The following is a 25901-nucleotide window of genomic DNA, read 5'->3' as shown; positions in this document are numbered from 1 at the left end:
CTTTCTTTAATTTTGTATCTGTATGCAGTGATGGCTGTTCATTAAACTTATTGTGATAATCATTTCCTGATGTGAGTCATATCATTATGCTGTACACCTTAAGCTTATACAGTGCTTCTTGTCAATTATATCTCAATAAAACCGGAAGGAAAAAAAGATAGAAATAGGTAAATAGATAACTAACTAACTAAATAAATTGGAAAGGCAGAAAAAATATCAAACCCTCAAATTAACCTAAACACATATCATATTGATAACTACACAGAAAGACAAATCAGTACAAGTCACTTTTGAATGCAGTAGCTTGGCTATATAATCTTTGTGGAAAATTTATAAGAACAGAAAGATCTGAAACACATTCTGGACTTTGCTTTTTTTGGCATTACATATGAAAAAGATATAACGATAAAGATATCATTAAGATCAAAATGATAAAGATATCATTGAGTGGGTATTGAAGGATAGAATAAATATATTGGTGGTGTCAGGAAGCAGGGTTATCACTGGAGAAGGGAAATATACACGTGATTTGAGCAAGATGAAGAAGAACAGTGTAGCGTACGTGGGGTTTACCTTAGGAGCACTACGTACTCATGGCTTATGTATATATTTCTCAGCTGTGCCCATAGCTAGTGCCTCATTCCTGGTTTTTAAATATTCTTCCCCTTAAAGAGATCAGAATCCTTGGAGAAATTATAGGTTCTAAGTCTCAGGTGGAAAAGTATTGTTTGAAAATTATTATCAACATGTACTTAATTAGTAGAGGTGTTTTTCTGAAGTGTGTAGTCTAAGTTAGTCGAGACATTTAACAGTTGAAATGATGGTGCCGGCTTCAGAAATTTTACGTTTATGTATGTTCTTATGGAAAACTTTAAACATATTTTTTATTTTTGACTCACTGGTAATAGTTACATTTTAAATAAAATCTTTTTTTTTAATGTTTCTGTATTTTTTCCGTTATTGGATATCCTACTTGGGATCTTGACATGATGTTTCATTTAGTGCTGGTTCTAGTATCTGTTTACATGTGAAGAAGGAGGAATGTACACACTAATGTGAAACTTGGCTGGTTCCTTAGAGGTCCTGTCCATCCTTATAGGAAACAAACTCAACAGAGACACTTAAATGTACTGAAGAATTTTAAAGAATTAACAACTCTAAGCCCTAAATTGGTGTTAATATTCAACAAAAATCACTTCATGTAGATATTGATGCTTTTTGAAGAGGATCATAGATCTTTTTAAGTGTGAACTCAAGCTATATGCTTTTAAATAACGTAATCTGGTTTGAGAAGAAATTAAGTAGTTTTGGGGTAGAATAAAAATTGAGAAATAATTTTTAGGAAATGCAGTAGCATTTCTCTCTCTAAATGAGAGACTTAGAGAAACAATCATGACATAAGTGTAGATGTTTATACTCTTCCAATCCAAAGAGTATGTTGTTTTTTTTTCCTTCCAATAAACAAATGACTTGAAATTCTCTTCCAAAGGAAAAACAAATGGTTCAGGGAAAGGAAGGGGTAGACTACTGGAGAGACTGGACCCCCTCTGCTTTGAGCCTACCTTCCACCTTGCTTGGCCTGACAGTTCAGAGCCTGTGGGCCCCCGTGGCCTCTGGAATTGTACTCCCAGCTCTCAGGATGGGTCCCCTGGTAGGAAGATTCACGGAGCAGAGGAGAGACATCAGTCACAGCACCAAGACGCTTGCCTTCACGCCACGTGATGTGAACGTCATTTAGACACACAAAGTCCCTTCCTACACTGGGGCTGATTCTGGTGGTGAAAAGAAGGACCTTGCTTTTTGTTTTCTTTGAAGAAAGACTTCAGCAAAGAGACCAAGATTGTGAACAAGATAAAAGTGTTTATTAGAAGCAAAGGGCATGTGGAAAAAACAAAAGATGTGTGAAAGAGCACAGGTGAGCTTGGAGTGAGTTGCACATGATAGGGGCGGCTTAGGTTGCTTATACAGGGGCAGAGTTTTTGTTTTTTGGTTTTTTCTTCTGGCTGATCAGCTCCATATTTGATCTTGGTGTGGGCAAGCATCTCTCAGCCAAGATGGATTCTAGCTGGCGTCTTCTCCCTCCTTTTGTTCTTCCCCCTCCTTTTGTTCTTCCGCTAGTTTGAAGCCTTCTCTGCACATGTGGCGGGCCAGGAAGTCCACAAGAAGGCACCCAGTCAGGGCCCAGTGCTCCCGCCGGTATCCCATCTCAAAGCATCAACAAGAGACCACCTGCAGCTGCTCCAGCCTGGGAAAACCAGTTGCAGCTACTCAGCCTGGGGTCTATCTCCTACCTCAGGGGTACCCTCAATAGATGGGATATTGCTTCGCTATGGTGGGTACACCCGGGACAGGAAGCCGGCCCAGCCACGCTGTAACTGTACCCTGGAGATGGGACCAGGCTGGAGAATGAATAAAGACCCCCCCCGCCCCCGCCTCCGCCGGGTTCCTGGTTCTGATGCCTACGTGTCATTGCAGAACAGAGTTTAAATCCATGTTTCTTGAAAGCCAGCAACAATAATTAGAACAAGAAACTGTCATCTGTACTCAAGACCACCCATAGCACCCTGGAGTCGAGCTCCTGCCCTCCCTCTGCCTGCCCACACTAGGCAACCCTCACATTAAAGCAGGGCAACGTTAGAGTCAGTTTACTGCCAGCGCCGCAGGTGTGAGGCCAGGCAGAAGCCCCTGCTGTGGGCATTCTCATCAGCCAGGAATGATCAAGCCTACCCCCCCCAGGACAGAGTGCAGAAAGGACCTGCTGTCTCAGGCTGCCTTTCCCACCTAGAAGTCACCTCTGTTCCCACAGTGTCCCAGCCAGGAGGGCAGGCTGGGGGCTGCCTGGTTCCTCAGCCTTCTGACTCCAGCCTGAGAGTGTGGCCTCTGTGCCCAGTGAGTCCAGGAGAAAGAGACAGGATGGATAAAGACAGAGGAAACCGAGTCTGGAAATCATTCAGATGTGAACTTGCTAGGGACCATTGAGTGGAATGCTCATATTTTATGAATTCATCATTTTGCAGCTACTCTTCTGGTATAATTCACCCATTTGTGTTCCTAGAAGCTTCGTAGAAGCCTTTGAGTACAAGAGTAAATGACCCTGATCTAAACTGGCTTTAACTGATACCAGTAATGTATTTTGTGCTTGGCACAATTAAAATGGTCCAGTGCAGGGCTTGGAAACCAGTAGAACAAAATCCCTTCATATGACTAATCTGTGTCACCCCCAGGCTTCGCCCACTTGGTCCCCTCTCTCTGGAATGTCCTCCTCTGAGATAAAGCTGTCCCCTGTCTGGGTTTTCTGTGGCACTCCCTGAGTCTACAAGGGCCTGTCCCCCATGTCAGAGCCACCCGTTAACTGGTGCCTAAGGAGCACCAGCTCCATGACAGCAACATGAGGCACCCTTTGCCCTCTACTGTACCCATGTGGAGTGTGGAGCTGGGTACACAGTAGGTGCTTAATGAATGAATAAATGAAATGACACCTGACCTCATTGGACCCCATCTTTGCCCAGAGTAGTTGTTCCTTGATTTCCTCTGGATTCATGATATGGTCCTGGGTGCTCATCCTTGGTCTTAAAAACCTCCTCCTGAGATATTGAAAGAGTCTGAGAAGCGTGCCATTAGTTATGTAATATAATAAAATACTTAGAAATTAAAGTGCATCACAACAGGTGCAGATGTGAAAGCTGGTAAGTATAGGAGGCAAATAAGAAACCAATCATATGTTTTCTTAAGCCTCTACTGCTCTAAGATGGGCTTAGTCCTCAAGTCACATCAGTCAGTAGCTGCGTGCTGGTTTGGGGCTGAGCTCAGAGGCAAGTGAGGGGGGTATTGGGGTGTAGACACTGGTGCCAGACTCCCAGGGTTTCAACTGGCGAGCTGCCACCTGCTGTTGGGGTGGACCTGGATAAGGTGCTTCCTGTCTCTGTGACTCAGTTTCCTTGTCCGTCAGATAACCCTTCCTCCCAGGGCTGGCACAGGGTATGATGGCTGCGTGATGATTACTAACCTTAGGAGGAGGCCAGCACCGTCCCCACCCAGGGAAGCCTCTCGGAATTGAGAAGAGGGTGCCAGTGTGCATGTGGGCACCCTGATGGGACACATCAGCCTGGCAGTGGGATAGAGATGGATCTTTAAGAACAAGATTTAACCCCCTTTTGTTTTTTAAAGAAAGGGATGGTTTCAAGAAGAGAGAACAGCATGATGAAGATATGAGTTTATTAAGAGTAGAGTGACCTCATATTTGCTTTCTCCACGTTTGTCCTCCATGGGCGTTTATAAACCGTGAAAAAAAAGTCAATGAAAGGCAAGGTTAGCAAAAGTTTTGGCTGTGCTCTTGATGTGGATGTGCTCTTATGTGAGGCTCTCAGTTGCCTTGGCTTCTGGGATTGAGAGGAACACCTAGTAGGCTTCTGGGAACAGTATCAGCCTACACCACTCTGACTCAGTGCCCTTTACCTGACTCCATCTACCTGGCATCACCCCTCTTAGATCAAGGAACCCACTTACTAAAGGACAGAGCCCAAGTCAGCTATGAAATGGAAAAAGAAAAACTGAAATAGACCGAAACACAGATCCAAATATCCAATTTTACAGAATCTAGAATTGAATAGTCTTTAAATAAAACCTATTGAGTCTATTTTAACATAAGCATTTTCAAAGTAATAGAATTATGAAAATATCCAGAGTGTGAAACTTTCCCATTTCTGTTTAGTTGGCATTGATTTGTGGAACAAAGGGGCTGCATAAATGGGAATTTACATACAGTTACTAATATTTAGGAAGGAATAGAGGAGTTATCCCTTCAAAAATAAATATTGTTCAGCCAGGAGTATGTGTGATGCTTTCTTGTTTCTGAAGTGACTTTAAAGTGAGGCAAAGGGACTTCCCTGGTGGTCCAGTGGTTAAGATGCCGTGCTTTCACTGCGCAGGGTGCAGGTTTGATCCCTGGTTGGGGAACTAAGATCCCACATGCTGCCAGGTGCGGCCAAAAAAATTAAAAAAAAAAAAAAAAAAAAAAAAGGGAGGCAAAGCATGTTTGCTACTGGTTTTCATGATATTGGCGGTGGAGTCACGTTTCTTTAAATACCATGAAGCATGTGATAAAAGTGTGCCTTAAGCCCCAAACTTAATAATCCTGACATTTTAAAATAACACTTAGAATGACTAGATCCTTTGCAAATTGTGATGCCCTGTGTAAATGTGAGAGGACTGATGATGAGACTGGTGGTGATGGTTTGGACCCTTCTGTGAAAACAATAAAAAATAAAAAAGCCAAATAAAGCAGCTCTGGTATTCTCGAGTGGAATCATCGCTGTGGAACAGACCTGCTCTGAAGACCGTCCAGTCTTCACTGACACACAGGAGGGAACGTGAGGCATTCGGACAGCCACCATGCGGTGGGTGGAGCTCAACTGTTTCAGGAAGTTGTATAATTCAAGAATTGAAAGCCCCACGGAGCCAACGCAGACACAAAAATAATTCATTTTACAGCTCAAGGATATGTATTCTCCCTTTTAAGATTTTCCTCTTTCAGAAGGAGATAAAAAGCACACAGAGGCCTTTAGAACGTGGTGGGTCTTTTTGTAATGAGACCCCGCACTGTACAGACACACTGCTTCACCAGAGGCTGATGTATGTAGATGTTGAACACACAAGTAGAAAATGGAGTTGCAACACAATATTTATTTTTAGATGAATAATTCACTCATTTTCCCCACATGAGTTTTTCCCATCTGAAGCACTGGCCTTTCAAAGTAAATAAATATAATGTTTCAAAAGAATATGGGTATAAATATTCATAAAGACCGAAACAGTGAATGTAAATAAAAGCCCTTTTACATAACATTTTATTTTTTTTTATGAGGACCTTACTGTTGTTTTTTGTTGTTGTTGTTCTTCTAAAATAATATTATTCAAAGTGATTGTCCAGGACACCCTGTCTTCTACAACCCTACCTGTAACTGAAGTAGTGATACTGCTTTGCCACATTGTTTCATGCAGCAGTCTTTTCCTTTACTAAGTAGCACTGAGGTAGTACTTGCTTACCGTACCGCCCACTAGCCGTAGATTCAGCCTAGCATGGTGGCAACACCCCAGCAAAGAGTTTGTCTAAACAATTGGAGAGATGTAAAAAATGAAAACAATTTTTTAAATGATTATGTACCCTGCAGATATGGCCAGTTCATACACATAAAGGATGGCAGAACAGTTTTTGGTGTTTCTGTAGATAAGCCAATGATTTAAAGGTTTAAAATATACATACATGCAAAATTTGTTATCGTAAACTGGAAATACAGACAGTGAGGCTCTTATCCCAGTTCCCTAAGGGTCGGAGGTAAAGGTAGAATGAAACAGCTGACATTTGAATAGAGAAAGAGAAAGATAAACAAATGAAGACTGGGGTTATTTTTACCCAAACAGCTGGTTTAAAAGGAGCCAGTATATCGTGATGTTTGATTGATTAATTCTGTTAATGGAATTGTCTGGATAGTCTTATTTTAAGTAATCCCTTCTACTCAGAGTAGAAGCCCGGCTGTTTTGTAACACTAGCTACTCAAGGCTCTGATTGCCTTTGAACACATGACCTTATAATCACTGCTGATTTAATGGTAGTGTACTGTATAATTTAAATCTGCAACTTAATGGGAGTGAAGTTGATATAATTGCAGTAGGAAAGGTTGAGTTTGTGATGTGTTGTTCTTGACTGTGATATCCACTTGCCAGATTGGAAGCATGGGAAATTCTTCTCTTGAAGGGTGGGCTCCTGGTCCATTCTGATACACACAAAAAGGGGGCCACGGAGGGATGAAAATGTTCACCGAGTCACTTTTGTAAAAATACAAGCTCAGAAAATAGAAAGCTATTTATCACCTGTGGAAAAAAAAAGATTTAAAAAATCATTAAAGAGCACATTATTTTTTCCTAATCATATAACTAGAAAAAATAATAAGTAAACAATTTCTAATAGACATCATTTTGCCTGATTGCTTCCAAATGAACTTGCTATTTTCTTTCTTTGCACTTGATGAAAAAAATAATTTTTAAGGAGAAGGACTTCCTGGCTTTGGAACAAGCTGTTTTGGTAGAGCAGATGGATTCTCAAGGTTCTTTTTATTTTGAATAACATGAATACCCTGGACACTGAGAGACATTCACCTTATGTTGCTCTGTTAACCTTCAGGGATTATGGGGAAATAATGTTTTAGGTTCAGTAGATCAGACTTGTTTTTATGCTGCTTTTATGACTCTGGACAAAGTACTTAACCCCTCAGCACCTTGCTCTTCCCAGTTGGAAAATAGGAAAATACTTGTCAATAGATCCTGTTTGTAATGCGTTTTGAGATCGTCAGAATAACAATTTTAGGTTGGGTGACATTCTTTCTACATACTAACAGCTATTTCTGGGAACGTTCTACCTTTTCTCAGTTCTTTTTTCTGTTGTTTCTAAAGACTTTATCATGCAATGCCAAGACCTTATGAAGCCTGGACATTTTGGTGAATGGCTTTCTTAGAAGCCATGCTTACCAATTGTTTTGCCAATAGGTTAGTATAATAATTCTTTGGAAGTCCCAAAGGCAATGACCTATATTTCAGGTTTTCAGTAGAGTAGAACATCACTTCTGATACCAGCTGCTGTATTAGTCAGGTTTCTGCTCTGATAATTCTGAATAATAAGCAACCTCCACATCCAAGTGGCTTGTAACGGTAATAACATGTTTTCTCTTTCATACTCACTAGTCTGCAGGTTGGCTGGATTTGTCTGATCTCTGTTGGCCCTACCTAGGCTCAGCAGGTAGGGTATATTCCAGACTTTGTTTTGGGTCCAGATCTATTCTATGTGTCTTTAATCCAGACCCAGTTGAAAGAGATGTGTCTTTCTGGACCATGCCTTTCTCGTTGTGGAAGACCAAACATCCAAGAGGGCAGGCAGAAACATGAATTGAAGCCCCTGAAAGCCTCAGTTCTGAACTAGTAGCTGCCACTTGAGCCGATATCCCATTACTGAAAGTAAGTCTCGTGACCAAGTCCAGAGTTAGTGCAGTAGAGATGAATATTCCACCTACTGATCTCCATGGCAAGGGAAAGGTGAGAAGAAAGAGCTGTGACCATATCTTTCTACATTAGGAAACTGTGCCTAACTGAGCAAAGTTCAAGAATGCCTTGTGTTCTCATTTTTATCTTGACCAAGTGACCACCATCCAAAACAAATCTCTAAAAAACTGAAGATGTACTCTGGGAAACAGAAGGATAGTATGGGAACACTGTACTACTTTTCCAGACCCAAGGAACATAATTTAAATCCCTTAACGATGAGGATGGTAGCTCATATTCAGACAAAGAAGTTTTCTAATTACTGGTGGAAAGTTTACATATTTTAACTCTAAACAAATCAGACTTGCAGACAAACCCTGCCGTCTTTATGTGAGTGTGAAGGGGGAAAAGGAGGTGCAGGAAACAAGTGGACAGGTTTGGAAGTTGGCCTTCACTCCAAGGAATTTCGGGTGTCTTAAGAACAGGGACCCTGTAGTATCTGTGATAGCTAGCAAAATGCCTCATATATTGTAGAGTTAAATACTGGTGAATAAATGAATGCATGAATGATGAAGAAAGGAAGATGAAACACATAAATAGATGGTACCTAGGCCCAAACAAGGAAACAAGAGGAAGTGAAGGGACCATGGAAAAGAAGTCAGGAAACTGCAGTAGTCATCAGTGTCTCAAAGTGGGGGCTGAGGGTTTGGACAGACAGAGTGCTGCCTCTGTTCTCTTAGGATATCAGGGTTTTGTGGGTTGTTTTGTTTGTTTGTTTTACATCCTACTATTCTCTTTTTTCAAGCCTCTTAAAATTTATGATATACCTCCCACCTATCTTAAATTAAAAAAAGTCACAGTGGAAGTTATTGTTTTACCTCTGATTCCATCATCAATCTCTCTTAACTCTGAATAACATTTTCAGGAGAAGAATGAAAGCTACCCAGTGATTCATGATTTCATCATTACTCTTTTGGAGCCCAGGCTTTCCGTCAAAGAACATAATATGTATTCTTTCCCTTAATAATATAACATTGAAAGAAATGTTTTCATATTCTGTAAAGACAGAGTCAATATTCAGAAAATATTCGTGCTCAACAATATCTGCAGAAGAAAAAGAAAATCTTCTCTTATCATTGAGCCTTCAAGATGTCCCTGAGGTTTTATCCTGAGTTACGGTCTTTAGGGATGTTTTTGTATAGTATAGAGTTAATTTCCAAGAATTTCTAACTATATTTTTCATAGTAAGAAAGATGGAGTTCTACTTGAAACTCTTCAGAATTGAATGAGAGATACTATTTGGTAACTCAAATGGACAGTTAATTTCCTTTCTCCAAAACAAGTGCTCCCATCTGGAAAATGGAAACTACCGGTTGGGGCAGTGACCACATGGAGGAAGGTGTGTTGAACGGCCCAGACACCACATGTCATCAGTAATTGCTGGTCTGGTTCCTTTTACTTATGTAGTAGAAATGAAGCTGGAAATAAATAATTTTTTAGATTGGCCTTTATTTAAAATCAAATTGACGTGAAGACTTCAAGAAATAAGATCTAATAACGATTTCTTTCATCAGTATCTTACAGTTTTCTGAGTACAAGTCTTTTGCCTCCTTAGGTAGTTTTACTCCTGGGCATTTTATCCTTTCTGATGTGATCATAAATGGGATTGTGTCCTTAATTTCTCTTTCTGATCTTTCGTTGTTAGTGTCTAGGAATACAAGAGATTTCTATGTATTAATTTTCTATCCTGCAACTTTACCAGATTCATTGATAAGCTCTAGTAGTTTTCTGGAATCTTAAAAAAAAATGGTACAAATCAACTTATTTACAGAACAGAAATAGAGTTATAGATGTAGAAAACAAATTTATGGTTAGTGGGGGAAGGGGTAAATGGCAGTTGGGATTGACATATACACGCGACTGTATATAAAATAAGTAACTAATAGTGACCTACTGTACAGTACAGGGAACTCTATTCAGTACTCTGTAAAGGCCTATATGGGAAAAGAATCTAAAAAAGAGTGGATATATGTATATGTATAACCAATTCACTTTGCTATACACCTGAAACTAACACAGCATTGTAGATCAACTATACTCCAATAAAAAAATTTTAAAAAAAGAAAGAAAAAAAAATCTAAAAATGAATCAAAGATGAGTAATTATTCGTAGTTCACTGATTCGTTGATTAGCTAAGTGTCTGTTTAGCACCAGACTGTGAGGAGAACTGTGTGGCAGACGTGAACACATCACCGTGGTCCCGTGCATCCATCTGGTTGGTATATTGGAAACTCTCTGTAGTCTCTGCCACAGAAGCAAGAGTAATGCTGACCACTGGACCCACCCAGAGCCCGTCAGGTCCTTGTGGGTCCCAGACACACCACCTGGGAACAGGGTTAGAATACAAAGTCAGATTCTTTGGGTGGGGCCCGAGAGCATGCATTTCTGACAAGCTCCCAGGTGAGGCTGAGCTCGGGTGCAAGGTCCACAGTTGGTGTGACAAGAACCTGAGCTCCACGGAGCAGGAGACAGTTCAGGGGCGTTACAGGTCCGGAGAATAATGGAAGAGCTGAGCAGGCTTGCCCCCCCCCACACACACCCTGAAGGATAGTCAGCCAAGACCAGTAATGAACTGGGGGGAAGTGGGGAGATGGCACATATACCCAGAAAGGAGTCGTCAGACACTCATAGGTTTGTAATTGCACAGAGCACACAGTTGACTAAGGAGCCGGTTTCATTTTCATTACTAGGGTCTTTCAGTGACGAATGTGTAGCTGTGATGCTCTACTGCTCTCAGTTATCCTGTTACTAATGAGAGGTTAAGATGAGCGGGGGTAAAAATGAGTGTCATCTATCGTGCCACGTGGGCTGGTGGGAACGAGTGCCAGCCCAGCTCGCGTCCCCGAGTTACACATCACGGAGCACAAGCCTCTCTCATCAGTCAGCTCCCTCGGCTTCCCTGCTCGCAACTTTCATGTGTAATTGCACCTGAAATGTTTCATCCCTTCTTTCCTTCAGCACATATGTGTTGAGGTCTTTATGTGTCAGGAACTATTCTCAGGTCCTTACAGGGTCCTTGTCCCCACGGAGGAATATCTGTATGGCGAAAGACAGGAAATAAAAATTAGAAAAATATAAAAATAAGCATTCAGGTCCCAATAATGATAGGAAGATCCTCAGCAGGGTGATTAGCTAGAGGATGAACGGGGGTGGTATTTTAGATAGAGAGTTAGTGGGATTCTCTCTGGGAGGTGATGTTTGAGCTGTAAGCCCTGGATAACAGAAGCCAGCCAAGGGAAGATCCAAGGAAGAAGATTTGAGGCAGAAGATCAGAAAGTGCAAAGGCCTTGAGGTTGTTGAAGGAACATCACTAAGGCCAGTAGGGAGGGACTATGAACGTGGGTGATGGGAGTTGATGAGATATGGGATTGCAGATGTTTGTCCGACCAGATCACAAGGAACCCTTATCAGTGTGCGGAGGACTTTGAGTTTTTTCTTAGTGTTTCAGGAAGCCAGTGGTGGGATATAAACACAGCAGGCGTGTCATGGTCAGTTTTAACATTTTAAAAGATCCCTTTGATTGCCACCAGAGTGTTAGCTAATACCTCCATTGTGTCCCATAACTGTCATTCCTTTTTTGTGGTGAGAACGTTTAAGGTCTAGTTTCTTAGCAACTTTGATGTATATAATACAGTGTCATTAAGTGTAAATGCACTGCTGTGCTTTAGGTCCCCAGGACTTACTCATCCTATCACTGCAAGTTGTGCCCTTTGACAAACATCTCCCCATTTTTCCATCCCCAGCCCCTGGTAACCTCCATTCTACTCTGTTTCTATAAGTTGGCTTTTTTAGATTTTACATGTAAGTGATATCATGTATATAAATGAATCATGTGTCTTTTTCAGTGTGATTTATCTCACTTAGCATAATACCTTCAAGATCCATCCATGTTGTTAAAAAGGGTAAGATATTCTCCTTTCTCACAGCTGAATAATATTCCATTTTTATATACATATATATATATGGTTAGTCTTTGTGGGTATACCTCTGTCTCTCAGCTGGGAAGAGGTGGCTTCTTAACTGAACATCAGAACACGAGACCTGGAGTTTGAGGGAGTTCAGTGAGATGGAATATGTGGTTTCACCAAAGTCTGCACACGTACACATGCAACGATTACATATGTGTGTGTGCATGTACATGTATGTATGCATAAACATACATGTAGATAGATCTAGATGTACAGATATAAACCCGCTCTTCATCGGGAAGACCTGGAGAAAGAAAGAGGGGAAAGGGGAGAAAGTAAAACTTGAAAAACAAGGTGATCATAAAGAGACACTCAAAGAAACCTTTAACACAGACTGATGCTTTAGCACTAAAAGTTGATATGACAGGATTCTCAATTAAAGAAAAGACTGTTTCACACTAAAAAATATATTTGCACTGAAAAATTTACCAGTGACTCAAAATTATCTTTATGTAAAGTATGATCAAAGAACAAGATAGTAATACTAATCTAGGTGAAAAGATAAATATCATTTGCATATTTTGTTTTTCTGAAAGTTAAAGCACATTTCTGGCTAAATAGCTTTGTAGTTATATTTCCAGAAAGTTTCAAAGATGCCCCTAGTTAGTAAATTGTATAAATATTCTCAAAATCAACAATCCTTTGGGATGCAAATAACATTCAAAGAGGAAATTTTTATTTTGAATTTAGCACTTACCTTCCAGAATGCTCAGTTAGATCAATATATTCAAGAATTCTGTCTTTTCCTTAGGCAACTTTTACTAAAATCTGGCATTTCTAGTGGTATGCTAAAATAATAAGATATTTATTTTTCCTAGGGCTCTAGGGCTCCTTGAGGTACAATAGGAGGTTCCCTGAGAACAAGGACCATTTCCTGTTTGATCCAGTGTCTGCTGTTGCCTGCCATGGGCACCCGATACATGTCTGTTCATTTAAGTTTTTGAGTGATTGATCAGTAGAGAAATAATCATTCAGAATTCAATGTGGCTGTAGTGAATGGCGAGGCGAATTGGATCAAGGAAAATGGTGAGATGTTTTTAGAGATGCATTTCGTGAGCAGATGCTAATAACGTGGGTATAGTTTGGATCATATTGGGTTGTATAATGGAGTTTTTCATGCAGACAACGAATACTTCTGGAGCACCTACCGTGTGTCACCCATCGGGAGCCCTGGCTATGAGTGAAACAAGTTCCTGCCCTTATGATGTTGTTAAGCTTCACTGCGCAGAGGGAGAAGATGAACAAACCCAGAACTATAAATGCTGTGAATAAGTAGAGCAGGTGACGAGGACTAGAGTGTGGAAGAGGGGTTTGCTGTTTTATGTAGGACAGTCTCTGAAGTCTGGTAGGTAAAGTGATACTTGATCAGAGACCTGAGTGGAGAGAGGGAGCCTGGTAGGGGGACCACAGGGATGAGCTCCTGGACGGGAGCATCCCTGGTGGGCCTCAGAAACAGCTAGGAGGCCATAGATGCCAGATCACAGCGAGCCGGGGAGGGAGCAGGCAGAATGGAGGGCAGGGCGGCCACAGGAGGCCACGTCCTAGCGCTGATGGGACACTGCAGCTGGAGAGTGTTGGAGAAATGATAAGAATTTGTATTTAAACTGGGTCTAGAAAGAGGTAAGAGTTCAACTGGCCAAGAAGAGGAGGGAGGACATTCTGAGAACAAGGAATGGCAGACCTAGAGGTGAGCACTGCATGCCTACAACATGGGGAGGACCTGGGCTGGCTGGAGCAGAAGGTGCTTCTAGAGCAGGGTGGGGCTGAGGATGGAAAGGTCAGTTTGGGGACAGTCTGGACCTCCAGGCCATGTGGTTTCCACTTTACCCTGTGATCACAAGAAGTCTTGGAGAAAAGTGTTCAGAGCACAGGGGTAAGCCAGAGGAAATGTTCATCTAAGGAAAAAATTAACTAGACCTTTGCACTCAAGATCACAAATCCAGCAGTGGTATGATGGCTGGATTAAAGAGAGGAGAATGCTGGAGAAAAGGAGATCATGCGAGTATTATTGCAGCAGTTGGATCGGGGTTCCTATCATGCCACCGTGATGGTCAGTAAGGAAATTTTGGAGTCTTGTGGTGCATCCATTTCCATGGGATATTTTTAACTGGTAAAAAGCAAATAATACATTCACATCTATAGACTTGGAAAGATGCCTATGGTGTATATGTAGTTAGGTGATAAAAGCAAATTGCAGAGTAATGCATATAAAAGCATCCTATTTAATCCATCAATGAAACCTCCCATGTGTGTGCTTGTGTGTGTGTGTGTGTGTGTATGTGTGTGTTTGTATGAGCTTGGTTTCAGTCAAGACCATCCAGGCTGTGCTTAGGGATCCAGGTCTTATCACCACAAAGGTTAAGGCTCACTGATATGTTCATAGGTCCATGTGGGTCAGCCCAGGGGCTTTGCCCCTCCCTTGAGACCAAGACCGGGAGAAGCTCCCACATTGTTTGCATGATAGCCAGGGAGGGAAAGGGACTTGGCAACCTGTGCACTAGCTTTTAAAGTTTCCACCCAGAAAGGACACGTATCACGTCTGCTTATGCTTCATTTGTCAAAGCAAGTCACATGCCCTCACCTAACTTAAGAGAAAATGATCAGTGCATTTGCACTGTGTACCCAGGAGGAAAGCTAGAACTGTTTGGTAAAGAGCCCTGATGATTGCCAGGAGCATGGAGGATGGGGCAGAATGGGCCAAAGTGAGGAAGGATGCCCAATTCGGTGTCCTTGTTATGGGGGGAGGAGGGAGAGAAAGCGTGGAAGCATGTTTCTTGCCAAATGGAAAGGTACTGAGCCCGCCTAATGGCTGTGAAGGCAGAAAGGAGCATCAGATGCGGGAGGCTGGAGGTCTGAAGTCAGAAAACTTTTTTTTTTTTAAAGTGTGCGTGTGAAGAATTGTCACAAGTGATTCTCGAATGTGTATGCCTGGCTTGTTGGGAGAGCGAGGCATCATGTGTAGAACTGAGTTATCAGGCCAGAGGAATAGGTTTAAGAACATAAAGGAGAATCTGTTAGTAAGTTTGAAACTTGTGGAGCTTGAACGTCAAGTACACCTTCAAGGGGAAGATACGCACATCTTGTAGAAGGCAGGTGCCAGGCCAGATTTAAGAGAAACACTTGAGACCGTCCTATTGGGATGAGGGCCACCCCTTCAGATCCGGTGCTCATCTGGGTTTCTGTGCAGCGTCCAGAATCAGATCAATCCTCCTCTCTCTTCAGCCTCTGGACAGAGACACATCCAAGGGGAACCCAAGTGGCGGAAATGTCCCCATGGTAAAGTGGAAACCCAAGTGCCTGCATTTAACATTTTGGAGCTTTTTACCCCCACATTTTTTTTGTTGTGCCAGATCCATTTTGGTTTTACATATGGCCCTATTTGAAGTTGCTTTGGAAAGCAGGCTAAAAAAATTAGAGCCCTCTGGGATTCATAAAAAGTGCAGACTGTCCCCCCGTGGGACCTGAAACTGCACTAGACTTTCTCTCCATCAGCCTGCCAAATGCAGCCCAGCCACCACTCGCTGAGCTCCCGTACGTTGCTCCTGGAATGCGGCCACTAAAATCCACAACTTGATTGAATATGACTTGCTTAATTGACCTTTAACAATTTAATTTTGTCATCCAAAAGTGAATAACAGGAGCGACCTTATTCGGAAAACCAACCGCCGCTAGTCTCCATTTGGTTACTGCAGATAAGCTTTCCACGTGCTTGCATTTCAAAGCTCAGAATGTTTGCAGAGTGTGTATTAATTGAAATCATGTGAGCGTTTTAAAGCTGCCCAAAATTAAGCTGTTCAAAACTTTTGTTAATTTCAAAGAAATACTAAAGGATTTTGCATTAGAAGAAAGACATGTAGTTGGCGAAGAGGTTTTCTTTTGTAATTGATTGTCAATTCTGATACCTGAAAATATTCGTTTAATACCTCTTGTAGGATATAAAGGTTTGGCATAAATTCTACATGTAGAAATAATAATACCTTAATTGAAAGTATTTCCTATAAATTTGCTGGATATTAGGGATTCCAAAGTAAATTTAATTTTCTCAGTGAGCTGGAACTACACAACAATTGTTTTCCTCATTCTTAAAAGAGACTTTTCCTATAGCTTAGTGGTTCTCAACTAGAGATGGTATTACTCCCTGGAAGACATTTGACGATGTGTGAGACATTTGCAATTGTCAGAACTTTGCAGGGGATATGCTGTTGGCATCTAGTGGGTAGAGGCCAGGGATACTGCTAACCATCCTGCAATGCACAGACAGCGTCCACCGCGAAAAATCATCCAGCCCAGATGTCAGCAGTGCTGAGGCTGAGACACCTGCTTCAGAGAATCTGCACAGTATTTTTTGCACAGTAAGATGCAGTACAAGTTCCCATGACCATGCAGAAGGGGAAACGAGCCTGGCGTCCACCTAGGCTTCCCTCTCTTTAATTGTTTTTTTATTTATTAAAATTTTTTTAAATTATTTATTCTGGCTTCCCTCTCTTTAAATCCAGAGCAGAGCCTTTTCCCCACATCCTTCCTGTGAATTTACACCTTAGACTCCAGCAGAACAGCTGGTGCCCTGTCTCTGTGTCCTTCCCATTGTGCTGGGCTTTAGGATTCCTTAAAGTACCATGGGTCACCCTGTAAAAGTGGGGCAAGCTCTTTCCTTAGCCTCACTTACTGTGTGGTGAACGAGGCTCACCAAATCCCACTTTCCCTATTTTTCTGACCTTGGTCTGGTTTTTTGCCACTTGATGTATCACCTTTTTATCCCTTTTGATGTTCTGCTTCTTTTGTAATGAAAATGGCCTGTTTTATTACCTAGTAAACCATTTTCTTTTCCATTCCAAACTTTTCTCTAAGCTGTTTCACATTGATTTTTTTTTTTATTGAGGTGACATTTCACTTAATATAATTAGCCACTTTAGAGGGAAGAAGTCAGTGGTTTTTTAGTACATTCAGAGTGTGTGCAATGTCCAGCTCTATCTAGTTCCAGAACATTCTCATCACCACAAAGGAACCTTTTCCTACTAAGCAGTTACTTCCTATTCCTCCTTGCCCTGTCCCCTAAAAGCCACCAGTCTGCTTTCTGTCTCTGTAATTTGCTTATTCTGAATATTTCATATAAATGGAATCATACAATATGGGGTCTTTTGCCCTGGCTGTGTTCACTTAGCATAATGTTTTTGAGGTTTACCCCCATGGTAGCCTGTATCAGTGCTCCCTTCCTTTTCAGGGCTGAGTAGAATTCCATTGTATGCATGGACCACATGCTTTTTATCCATCCATATCTGGATGGACATTTGTGTTGTTTCCACCTTTTGAATATTGTTAATAGTACTGTCATGAACACATGTGTATATGTATTTGTTTACTGTTTTCAATTCTCTAGGGTACTTATTTTGGAATGAAATTTCTAGATAATATGGTAATTGCATGTTTAACCTTTGGGAAACTGTCAGACTGTTTTCACTATAGGGGAATCATCTCTACGGTGTTTTATTTTGTTAATTCCATGCTTCTGCTCTTTGGGTTTACTGCCACCAACTCCCCACAGGTGGCAGCCATCCATTCCCCTTGGGTCTCCTGAAATAGTTTGACAGAAAATTTAAAGAATCCAGATGTGCGTTATAAAGCACAGATTCAAAACTCTGAGAGTTTAGGACCAGCTTTGCATCCATCCCCATGAAGTGCTCAGATTTACTTAATATCTGCAGTGGTTTGAATACCAAGACTGAAAATCCCCAACTTTTGAAAAAGAACCTTTTTTTCCCTCCATCACAATAGTTAGTCCTTTTTGGTAACCCAGGGGATTTGTTTGAACATGCCCTCCTGTTCTGTCATAATATTGTTTCTAGAATGGCTGTGGTTCCTGGGGGTCTCTGCCGTCTTTGGTGGGAAGGAGAGAGGGAGCACTTAGAAAGGGGGATTCTCTGTGACTCTCACTGTCCTTCTTCCCCACCTGTAGGTGTCGTTCTTCCTCTTCATCATCTTTGTGGTGTACACCATGCTGCCCTTCAACATGCGAGATGCCATCATCGCCAGCGTCCTCACCTCCTCCTCCCACACCATCGTGCTGAGTGTCTGCCTGTCTGCAACACCGGGGGCCAAGGAGCACCTGGTCTGGCAGGTAGGTGCACCTCCGCCTTTGCAGGGTGACCTTCCCCATCCCTCCATGGATGAGGGAGGTGTCATGTACCTGCTCAAGGTGTGACTGTTGGTTGGTACCTGGCAGATGCTCCAGGTGTGCTCGCTGATGTTGACTCTGAGTATTTCTAACAGGTAGCCAGCCATGCCCCCTCTCTGCCAGTGGGATCAGCAATCACTTAGCAATTAGCAGCAGTGAGAACTGGAAATGGCAGTTCCATTTTGCTGATTGATGGTTAAAAGCTGTTATTATACATTATAATTTAGCACTCTTATTTTTAGAGTGAAATAACTTATATAATTAAGTTCATAATTCTCTCCATCTCTCTCTGAGAGATGTCCAAAACCTCCTCTTTACAGAGGACAAAAGAGTTCTCTATTTCTTAATCCTCTGGCAAGTCCAAGGACATAAAAAAACAGTTCTTTAAAATGCTTCCACAGCAAATTTAGCTTTACTGCTAAATGGCATTTTCACGAAGCCTTTCTATTTAATTAGTTAAAAGCATTTAAAATGCCATTTAATTTCCTGTTGTGTACATCCGTAAACATGAGGGGCAGTAGTTTGGACTTAACAGTCTCTTCTTCACTTGTAAAAAGTAAGTTTTATTTTGCTCTGTTGGAATCAAATGTAACAAATGCAGCCAGTGTGCAAAATGCAGTGGCGCTGAGAGGACTAGTTATGAGCAGCACTGTCATTGAAAAGGGGATTTTAGACGCGGGTCACTTGAGCCCTGCAAGTCTGAGAAACCAGTTTGTCCTTCACTTGATGGAGTGTTTTATTTGGAAACTTGAGATGGAAGCGGAGGCTTACCCTTGGGTCTGTAGTAATTGCTCTTAGCTGGAAAGCTTTCTAGGGACCCCTTTTCTCAGTACTCCTCTCCTAGCGCTCATGGCAGACGTTCATTAAGAGTAGCCTGAGCATTTGTGAAATGTCCTTTGTGGACACTGAGTGAGGGTAGAGCTCCTGATTTGGCACAGTGGGCGCCAGCTTCCCATTGACTTGTTTGGATATTACTAAGAAGCATCCACTCCCGGAAGTGGAGGAAACCACATCTTCCCTGTGACCAAGCAGAGTAGACACATGAGTAACCTGAATCGCCAGAGACACACACAGCAGCCAGTCAGTAACTAATCAAATGAAAGAAAGAAAGTGGGTATTTTGTTAAAAATAGAAATAGTCCAGTTGTTCCTGGGAAGAGGTTGACGAAGTGTTCCTTTTTACACAAGTTCTGCCCCGGCTTTTATTGGCTTTTTCTACATTTCAGAGCTTCCCATGAGGATATTCATAGGACATTTCTCCTTTCTCCCATAAATTCCATCTTCCACCCTCCCTTTAGTGGGGCCATTAAGCTCAACCGTAGGTGGTCACATGCAGGTCAGGGTGATGGGTATGTTTTATATGGGAATGAGTATATAATAAGTTTCATGTTATGTAATAATAATAATTTGCTCCACCATTTTACACTATGAAAATCACTGCAGGAAAGTCCTGGTCAACAGGGCACTCAAATATATTTCACTGCTCACAGCATCCTCCTGGTTTTGGATTACCTTGGGACACATCCTTTGAACATTTTGTACCTGTCTTTCCTGCCCCTTCATGAATAAAATGTCTGCTGGTGCAGATGTAATGGAAAAATATCTGGAAAATGAGGATTATGATACCTGTCTGTAAGGATCAAATGGGGTTAAAAAAGGAAAAAGTGATTTGCAAAGAACCTGGCATGTTTTAAATATCAAGTACTGTACTGAGATCTTTTTTTTTTAGCACTGTTATTTCCTTGCATTGGTTAAAAAAAAAAATGGAAAGAATGTAATCTTAAATTTTCAAAACCAACAAAGAAAACTACTTCTTATCAGTGGACAGGGAGAGATAGGATAATTCTAGAAGAGCAAAAGAATAAACATTCTTTATTCCATAGTATTTCATATAAGAATAACATTGAAAGGAACAGAAGAATATAAGGTCAGGTTTCCATCCCTTCAGAAATAATTTCACAGCAATTTCAAGAGCTGGGAAAGGCAAAATCTGCCAACAGCTTTAAAATGGAAGGTTCATAGGTAAACATCAAAGTAATGAAGTGGAATAGCTTTAAGTACCTTTGGCCACTGCTGGAAATATAACCTAAAAATAACACTGGTTTGCGATGTGAGGAAAACATTTTATGCAGTTCTTTTTATGAAAAGTGTTTAAAAGGCAGAATGCTACAGATTAGGTAGTTACATTGCTCTGGAGTAATTGTTTAAAGCAAAACTATTTAAAATAAAGAATATTGGTCTGGTATAAAGAATGAGGTGCCCATCAATGGTCAGTATTACCCTGCCTTCTAAACCCCCAAAGAAAGAGTGCATTTTATTTAACATGGATCCAGACTAATCATTTTCTGTTTCATTTTAACATTGGCAATCCATTGATAGCATGTAGCAACTTATATGTTTACCAAAATATTGACTTAATAGGAAACCCTATTCCCCTTCCATCTTGTGTAACAGAGTTCATTGTTCTCAGGAAATTTCACCAGTATTTGTCTTGAAGTAGAATTCGTTCTCAGGCTATGACATATCACCTACTTTAGGAAATGTAGTTAATACCTGATAATTGTGGACGATGTTTCCTAACGCATTTAAACATCAAGTATAATCCCTAATACATGTTTTTTACAGACCTACCAATACATTGCAAATCCAGTACAGATAATTTTTCCCCCTAAGCCTTTCAAAGATAGGTTGCCTCCAGATCTGATGTTCCATTGCCTCCAGCTGCTTTAGTGTGGCCTTCCTGCAGTACCATGCTCCTGCATAACCGTAATGCAGCCATGGAGATCGGAACTGCACATCATTTAATTACTGCCATTCTGATTCCTCCAGCTTTCCCAGTAATGTCCTTTACAGCAAAACGGCCCCTGCATCGTGCTGTGTTCTTAAGTCTCTTCGGCCTCTTTCTGGACGGAACGGTTCCTTAGTCTTTCTTTGGCTTTTATCATCTTAACACTTCCCAAGACTGCAGGCCGGTTATTCTGTAAGATGTCCTTTAGTATGGGGTGTCCGATGTTTCCTTGTGAATAGATTCAGGTTACGCGTTTTGGCGGGAATCTCAGAAGGGATGGTGTGTCCTCATCCCGTTCTATCAGGGGCGCATACGTCCACTTTGTCTCCAGCCTTTTCCACTTTGCAATTACTCTTTTCCTGTTTGTCATTAGTATATATTCTGTGGAGAGGTGATTTGAAACTGCAGATATTCTGTTTCTCATCAACCTTTTAATATATTCACTTACTTATTTGTATTTACACGGTCTGATGTTCAGTAGGTTATAAGCCACTGATGTCGCTCTTTATCTTGGTGCCTGTATGGTGTCAGACCTGCCCAGCGGGTGCCCCTCCAAGCTGTACCTTTGACTTGTCCCCATGAGTCTTTGAGCATTTCCTCAATTTTTGACACAAGCTATTTGGGGCTCCTCTTGCGCCCTCCCCACACTGGCCCTAAAATCAGGCATCTCTCCAAGGAGCCCTGGTTCTTTTTGGTGAAGAATGATATTTCGGGGCAAGATCTCGGCTTTTGGACTTTCCATTGCCACTGGGGTGTCAATACTCCAAGGCAAGGCCCACATGCTTTACATCTCCATCTATTTTTATATCTGCCTACATATTAAACACCTTGACTTCACACTGATATTTCCATTTCCAATCTAACATACGTTTCATGCTAGTTTTCCCTCTTTCTGTTGTGGCTCCCTTGACCAACAGTGAAAAATATTTAGCTCTCATGATCTTAAATATATTTATTTATTTGATGAAACCCTGTATGTAACCATTCTCCTGTTTCAACTATCAGCCCCTCCTCCTGTCCTCTCACTTGGCGCAGCTTCCTTCCCTTCCACCCCCCCAACATCCCCCTCCCCCTGCAGGTCTCTGACACCCAGTCCACGTGAGGGTGTCCCCTCCCCCAGCTGGGGCTCTGTCCCCTGTACTTGGCTTTGCTCGCTGTAGGCACTCTGTTTACCTAGCCCACCTTTGTCACCTTGGGTAAGTTTGGCTTCCCACATCCCCTGTTGGTGCGATGCTTCTCTGCTCTGCCTCGCCTGAGGGCTGGGCACTCAGTTATTCAGGAGGGAAGGAAGAGGACAAGAAGAGAAGGGACAGAGGATGGGCCAGGAAGAGGAAGACAGTGAACACATTTTGAACGGCCTTTATTTGCGGAAGAGGACGAGATTCTTTTCAGTTACTCTCTGTGATTCTCTTTGTACCGGTCTTGGCACCTTTTCTTCTAACTCTTTTCTGTCTTTATTTTCCTAACTGGATTTCAAAGAAAAGTTTTTCTGGAATCTGAGATTATTAAGGGAATCTGGGATCCTTAATAACAAAGGGAATAAATTATTTCGATATCAGGAAAGTTAAAGAAAAGCAGTTTTGTACTATGTATGTAAGAGGGATGTTTCGTTTGTCTATCATAAATTTAGCATAGGCACCAAAAGCCCTTAACCATGATTAAGGGTTAACAAGAAAATATGAATTTTGCCTGTATTGGTAGGATAATGGAAAGCTCCCCCAAAGCAGCAAGGAGTCTTTTTTGCTTATGATTATATCAAGGCAGAGGGAAACTGAGGCTAGGAAAACACGATGAAACCTCTCACCTCATGCCGTGGTGCCTGTCTCCTGCTTGGGCCCTGGGGGGTGGCAGTTATGCAGCTATTAGACAAGATTAGGGACCTGGGTAGGTGTCTTGCCTCCCAGACAGGGGCAGCTGGTGCATCAGTCAGGAGCCTGGTCCAGCCTGTATTTTTGTAGCACTTACTTCATTTTAAACATGTGCCTTGTCTGTTCTCCATTTGCTAAACGTCTGTAGGTCAGCATCACTGTCGGCCGGATACTGAAGCGTGCTCAAGGAATTTCCAAATATTCCTATTTACATATGACAGTTGCATTTTGTATTTGAAATTTACTTTCTTTTTTAATGTTTTTATTTCCTTGGTATTCCTAGCATGGTCTGAATTTTCATTTTCTGTATGTTATATTTTCCCATGAGAGAGGGAGGAATTTGAATATAGATTTCTTTCACAAGCAGGTTATATGAGAAACCATATTTATTAAAGAAGATAAGCTGAGCAGTGCTTATTGATTTTCTAACAGGATTACTCACATTTCAGAGAAATTTTATAAGATTCCTTTATGCAGTGGATACTTTGTGTCACAATTTGAAAAATTTTAGGTTGGACCTAAAATAGAATATATAGCCTGTCATCCATGGCAAGTATGCAATCAGTAGTAATGCAGATTTGTTACATAACTAATTATTTTTCAGTATAATTCAGGAACTGTATATTGGAATCTGGAATTAAATTGTATTTAGGATCTAATCTGAGAAGCTCAAAGGAAAAACAACAGGTTACCAGCTGCCCAGTTTCTGGCTGTGGAAGAGACTAATTATTAGGAATTTGGATCTCTATTCTTACTATTTTGTCTTTAAAGAAGCTCAGGATGTTAATATTTTCCAAAAGGGGGAAAAGAGACTGTATCACTGTTCACTTCGGGTAGTATCCCACTATTGGTTATGACCCATATCCTATTTGAACAAGATGTCATTTATCTGTTCTAAAGACATTATAATTTGGAAGGGGTGGGGTAAGCATAGAGAAGAGGTCAAAGCAGGAAAGTACCTAATGTGACTAAATTTTGAAGCAAATTGAAATGCACTTCACAGTTCTGTTCTCCTTTTGCCTTCCCTATCCTTCCCCTAGCTGGACAGATAAACCCCATTTTCCTCTAAATGGCAGGAACTTTGCACCGTCATCCCATCAGTGAGAGTTTGGTAAGGCAAGTGAACAACAAAACGAAAATTAGCATTTCCCTGCAGGATACCAAATCATTTAAAAATGCTCTGGCAGTTTTAAGAATGTTTGAGGGAACCCTCCTACACTGTTGGTGGGGATGTAAATTGGTGCAGCCACTATAGAGAACAGTATGGAGCTTCCATAAAAAACTAAAAATAGAGCTACCATATGATCCAGCAATCCCACTCCTGGGCATGTACCCAGAGAAAACTATAATTCAAAAAAGATACATGCACCCCAATGTTCATAGCAGCACTACTTACAATAGCCAGAACATGGAAGCAACCTAAGTGTCCATCAACAGATGAATGGATAAAGCAGATGTTTTATATATATACGTGTGTGTGTGTATGTATTATATATATATAATATATCTGTATATTTATATATGCACGTGTGTGTATATATATATATATAATGACATGTTATTCAGCCATAAAAAAAGAATGAAATAATACCATTTGCAGCAACATGGATGGACCTAGAGATGATCATACTGCATGAAGTCAGAAAGAGGAAGACAAATATCATGTGATATCACTTAAATGTGGAATCTGAAAAAAATGATACAAATGAACTTATTTACAAAACAGAAATAGACTCAGAGACAGAGAAAACAAACTTATAGTCACCAAAGGGGGAAAGTAGGGGAGCGGGGATAAATTAGGAGTTTGGGATTAACAGATACACAATACTGTGTAGAAAATAGGGAACCAACAAGGACCTACTGTAGAGCACAGGGAACTATAGTCAATCTCTTGTAATAACCTATAATGGAAAAGAATCTGAAAAAAGAATATATGTAATGTATATTTATATATATAAAACTGAATCACTTTGCTGTATACCTGACACAACATTGTAAATCAACTACTTCAATTAAAACAAAAAGTGTTTGAGACAAAGAAGCTTCACGTTGGTAGTTAACTATTTGACTCCAATGATGGAATGAGACCTAGGTATATTTTCCAACATTTGTAAACCTGTTTTGGGGAGGGAATAAAAGGAACAGAGGTAAAGGGAAGCCCTCTCAGACTATGAGTTTTGTCTTGGAGATTTGATCAAAGGAGCATGAAAAAGAAGGATTTCTCTAAAAATGAAAAAATGCCATCGATCACCGAACAGCTGTCTCTACCTTCTTCTGGAATCTGTCATCGGAATTCTGCGCTTTCTGTCCATTCAAAGCAATGGATTCATGTCAGATGAGATGCATCCTTACAGACTGATGAAATGTCAGCTGAATGGCCCATCCCACTGGCTGACATCTTGACAGGTGGTTCTCCTAGTACTTTCACCAATCCATGCACTTTTGTTCCATTCTATACGAAGGTCTGAGGCTCTGTCCATTCCAAATGTTTATTTTTGAGGGTAGTTTGTGAAAGATACTGATGTCTAGTCATTTATTAAGCCATCAATGATGCTTTTTAAAACCCTTAGCGGACAGTGATAAAGTCAGCAACCCCCGTGGGCACTCGCACAAGAAAGACTCCTTCTGTGTACTTTCAGGACAAACGATGAATCTGCTAAGTTGTGTGAACTTGAGAGAGTAATATATCTGCAGCTTGACTTTAGTGAGAACTTTGCTCTGGTTCTAAAGTATCTCTTTAAAGAGTAGAGAGAAACCTGATGAGTTGGTGCAAAGGGGAGAGGATGTACACGTAGTCACTGGGAGCCATTCCAAGGAGACACAGGGCTGGGGATGCTCCTAGGTATCTGTAAGGTGGAAATAGTAATAATAATGACTTCTTCCCAGGACAGCAGCGATGATTAAATGAGCTGATAAATGGAAAGAACTTAATTGGGCCTGGTGCATAGTAAGTGCATCAGTTAGTAAACACCAGGTGTTGATAACAATAACTGCATAGTGAGAGACCTACAACAT

At 41.1% G+C, this 25901-nt stretch overlaps 1 protein-coding gene across 2 annotated transcripts in view; it reads left to right on the top strand.

Annotated features, from left to right (window-relative positions):
• The window catches only part of ADCY2 (adenylate cyclase 2), a 401037-nt gene that overhangs the window by 80377 nt on the left and 294759 nt on the right, over positions 1 to 25901 (top strand). For both annotated transcript variants that reach the window (XM_057708770.1, XM_057708771.1), the window contains exon 3: positions 18013 to 18174. In XM_057708770.1, coding sequence (XP_057564753.1) covers positions 18013 to 18174 — 162 coding nt within the window. The remainder of the gene's footprint in view (positions 1 to 18012; positions 18175 to 25901) is intronic.

The sequence above is a fragment of the Hippopotamus amphibius genome, chromosome 15 (genome assembly GCF_030028045.1).
Source record: "Hippopotamus amphibius kiboko isolate mHipAmp2 chromosome 15, mHipAmp2.hap2, whole genome shotgun sequence".
Taxonomy (NCBI): domain Eukaryota; kingdom Metazoa; phylum Chordata; class Mammalia; order Artiodactyla; family Hippopotamidae; genus Hippopotamus; species Hippopotamus amphibius.
The sequence above is the reverse complement of the archived record's forward strand: the minus strand, read 5'-3'. Positions and strand labels throughout refer to the sequence as shown.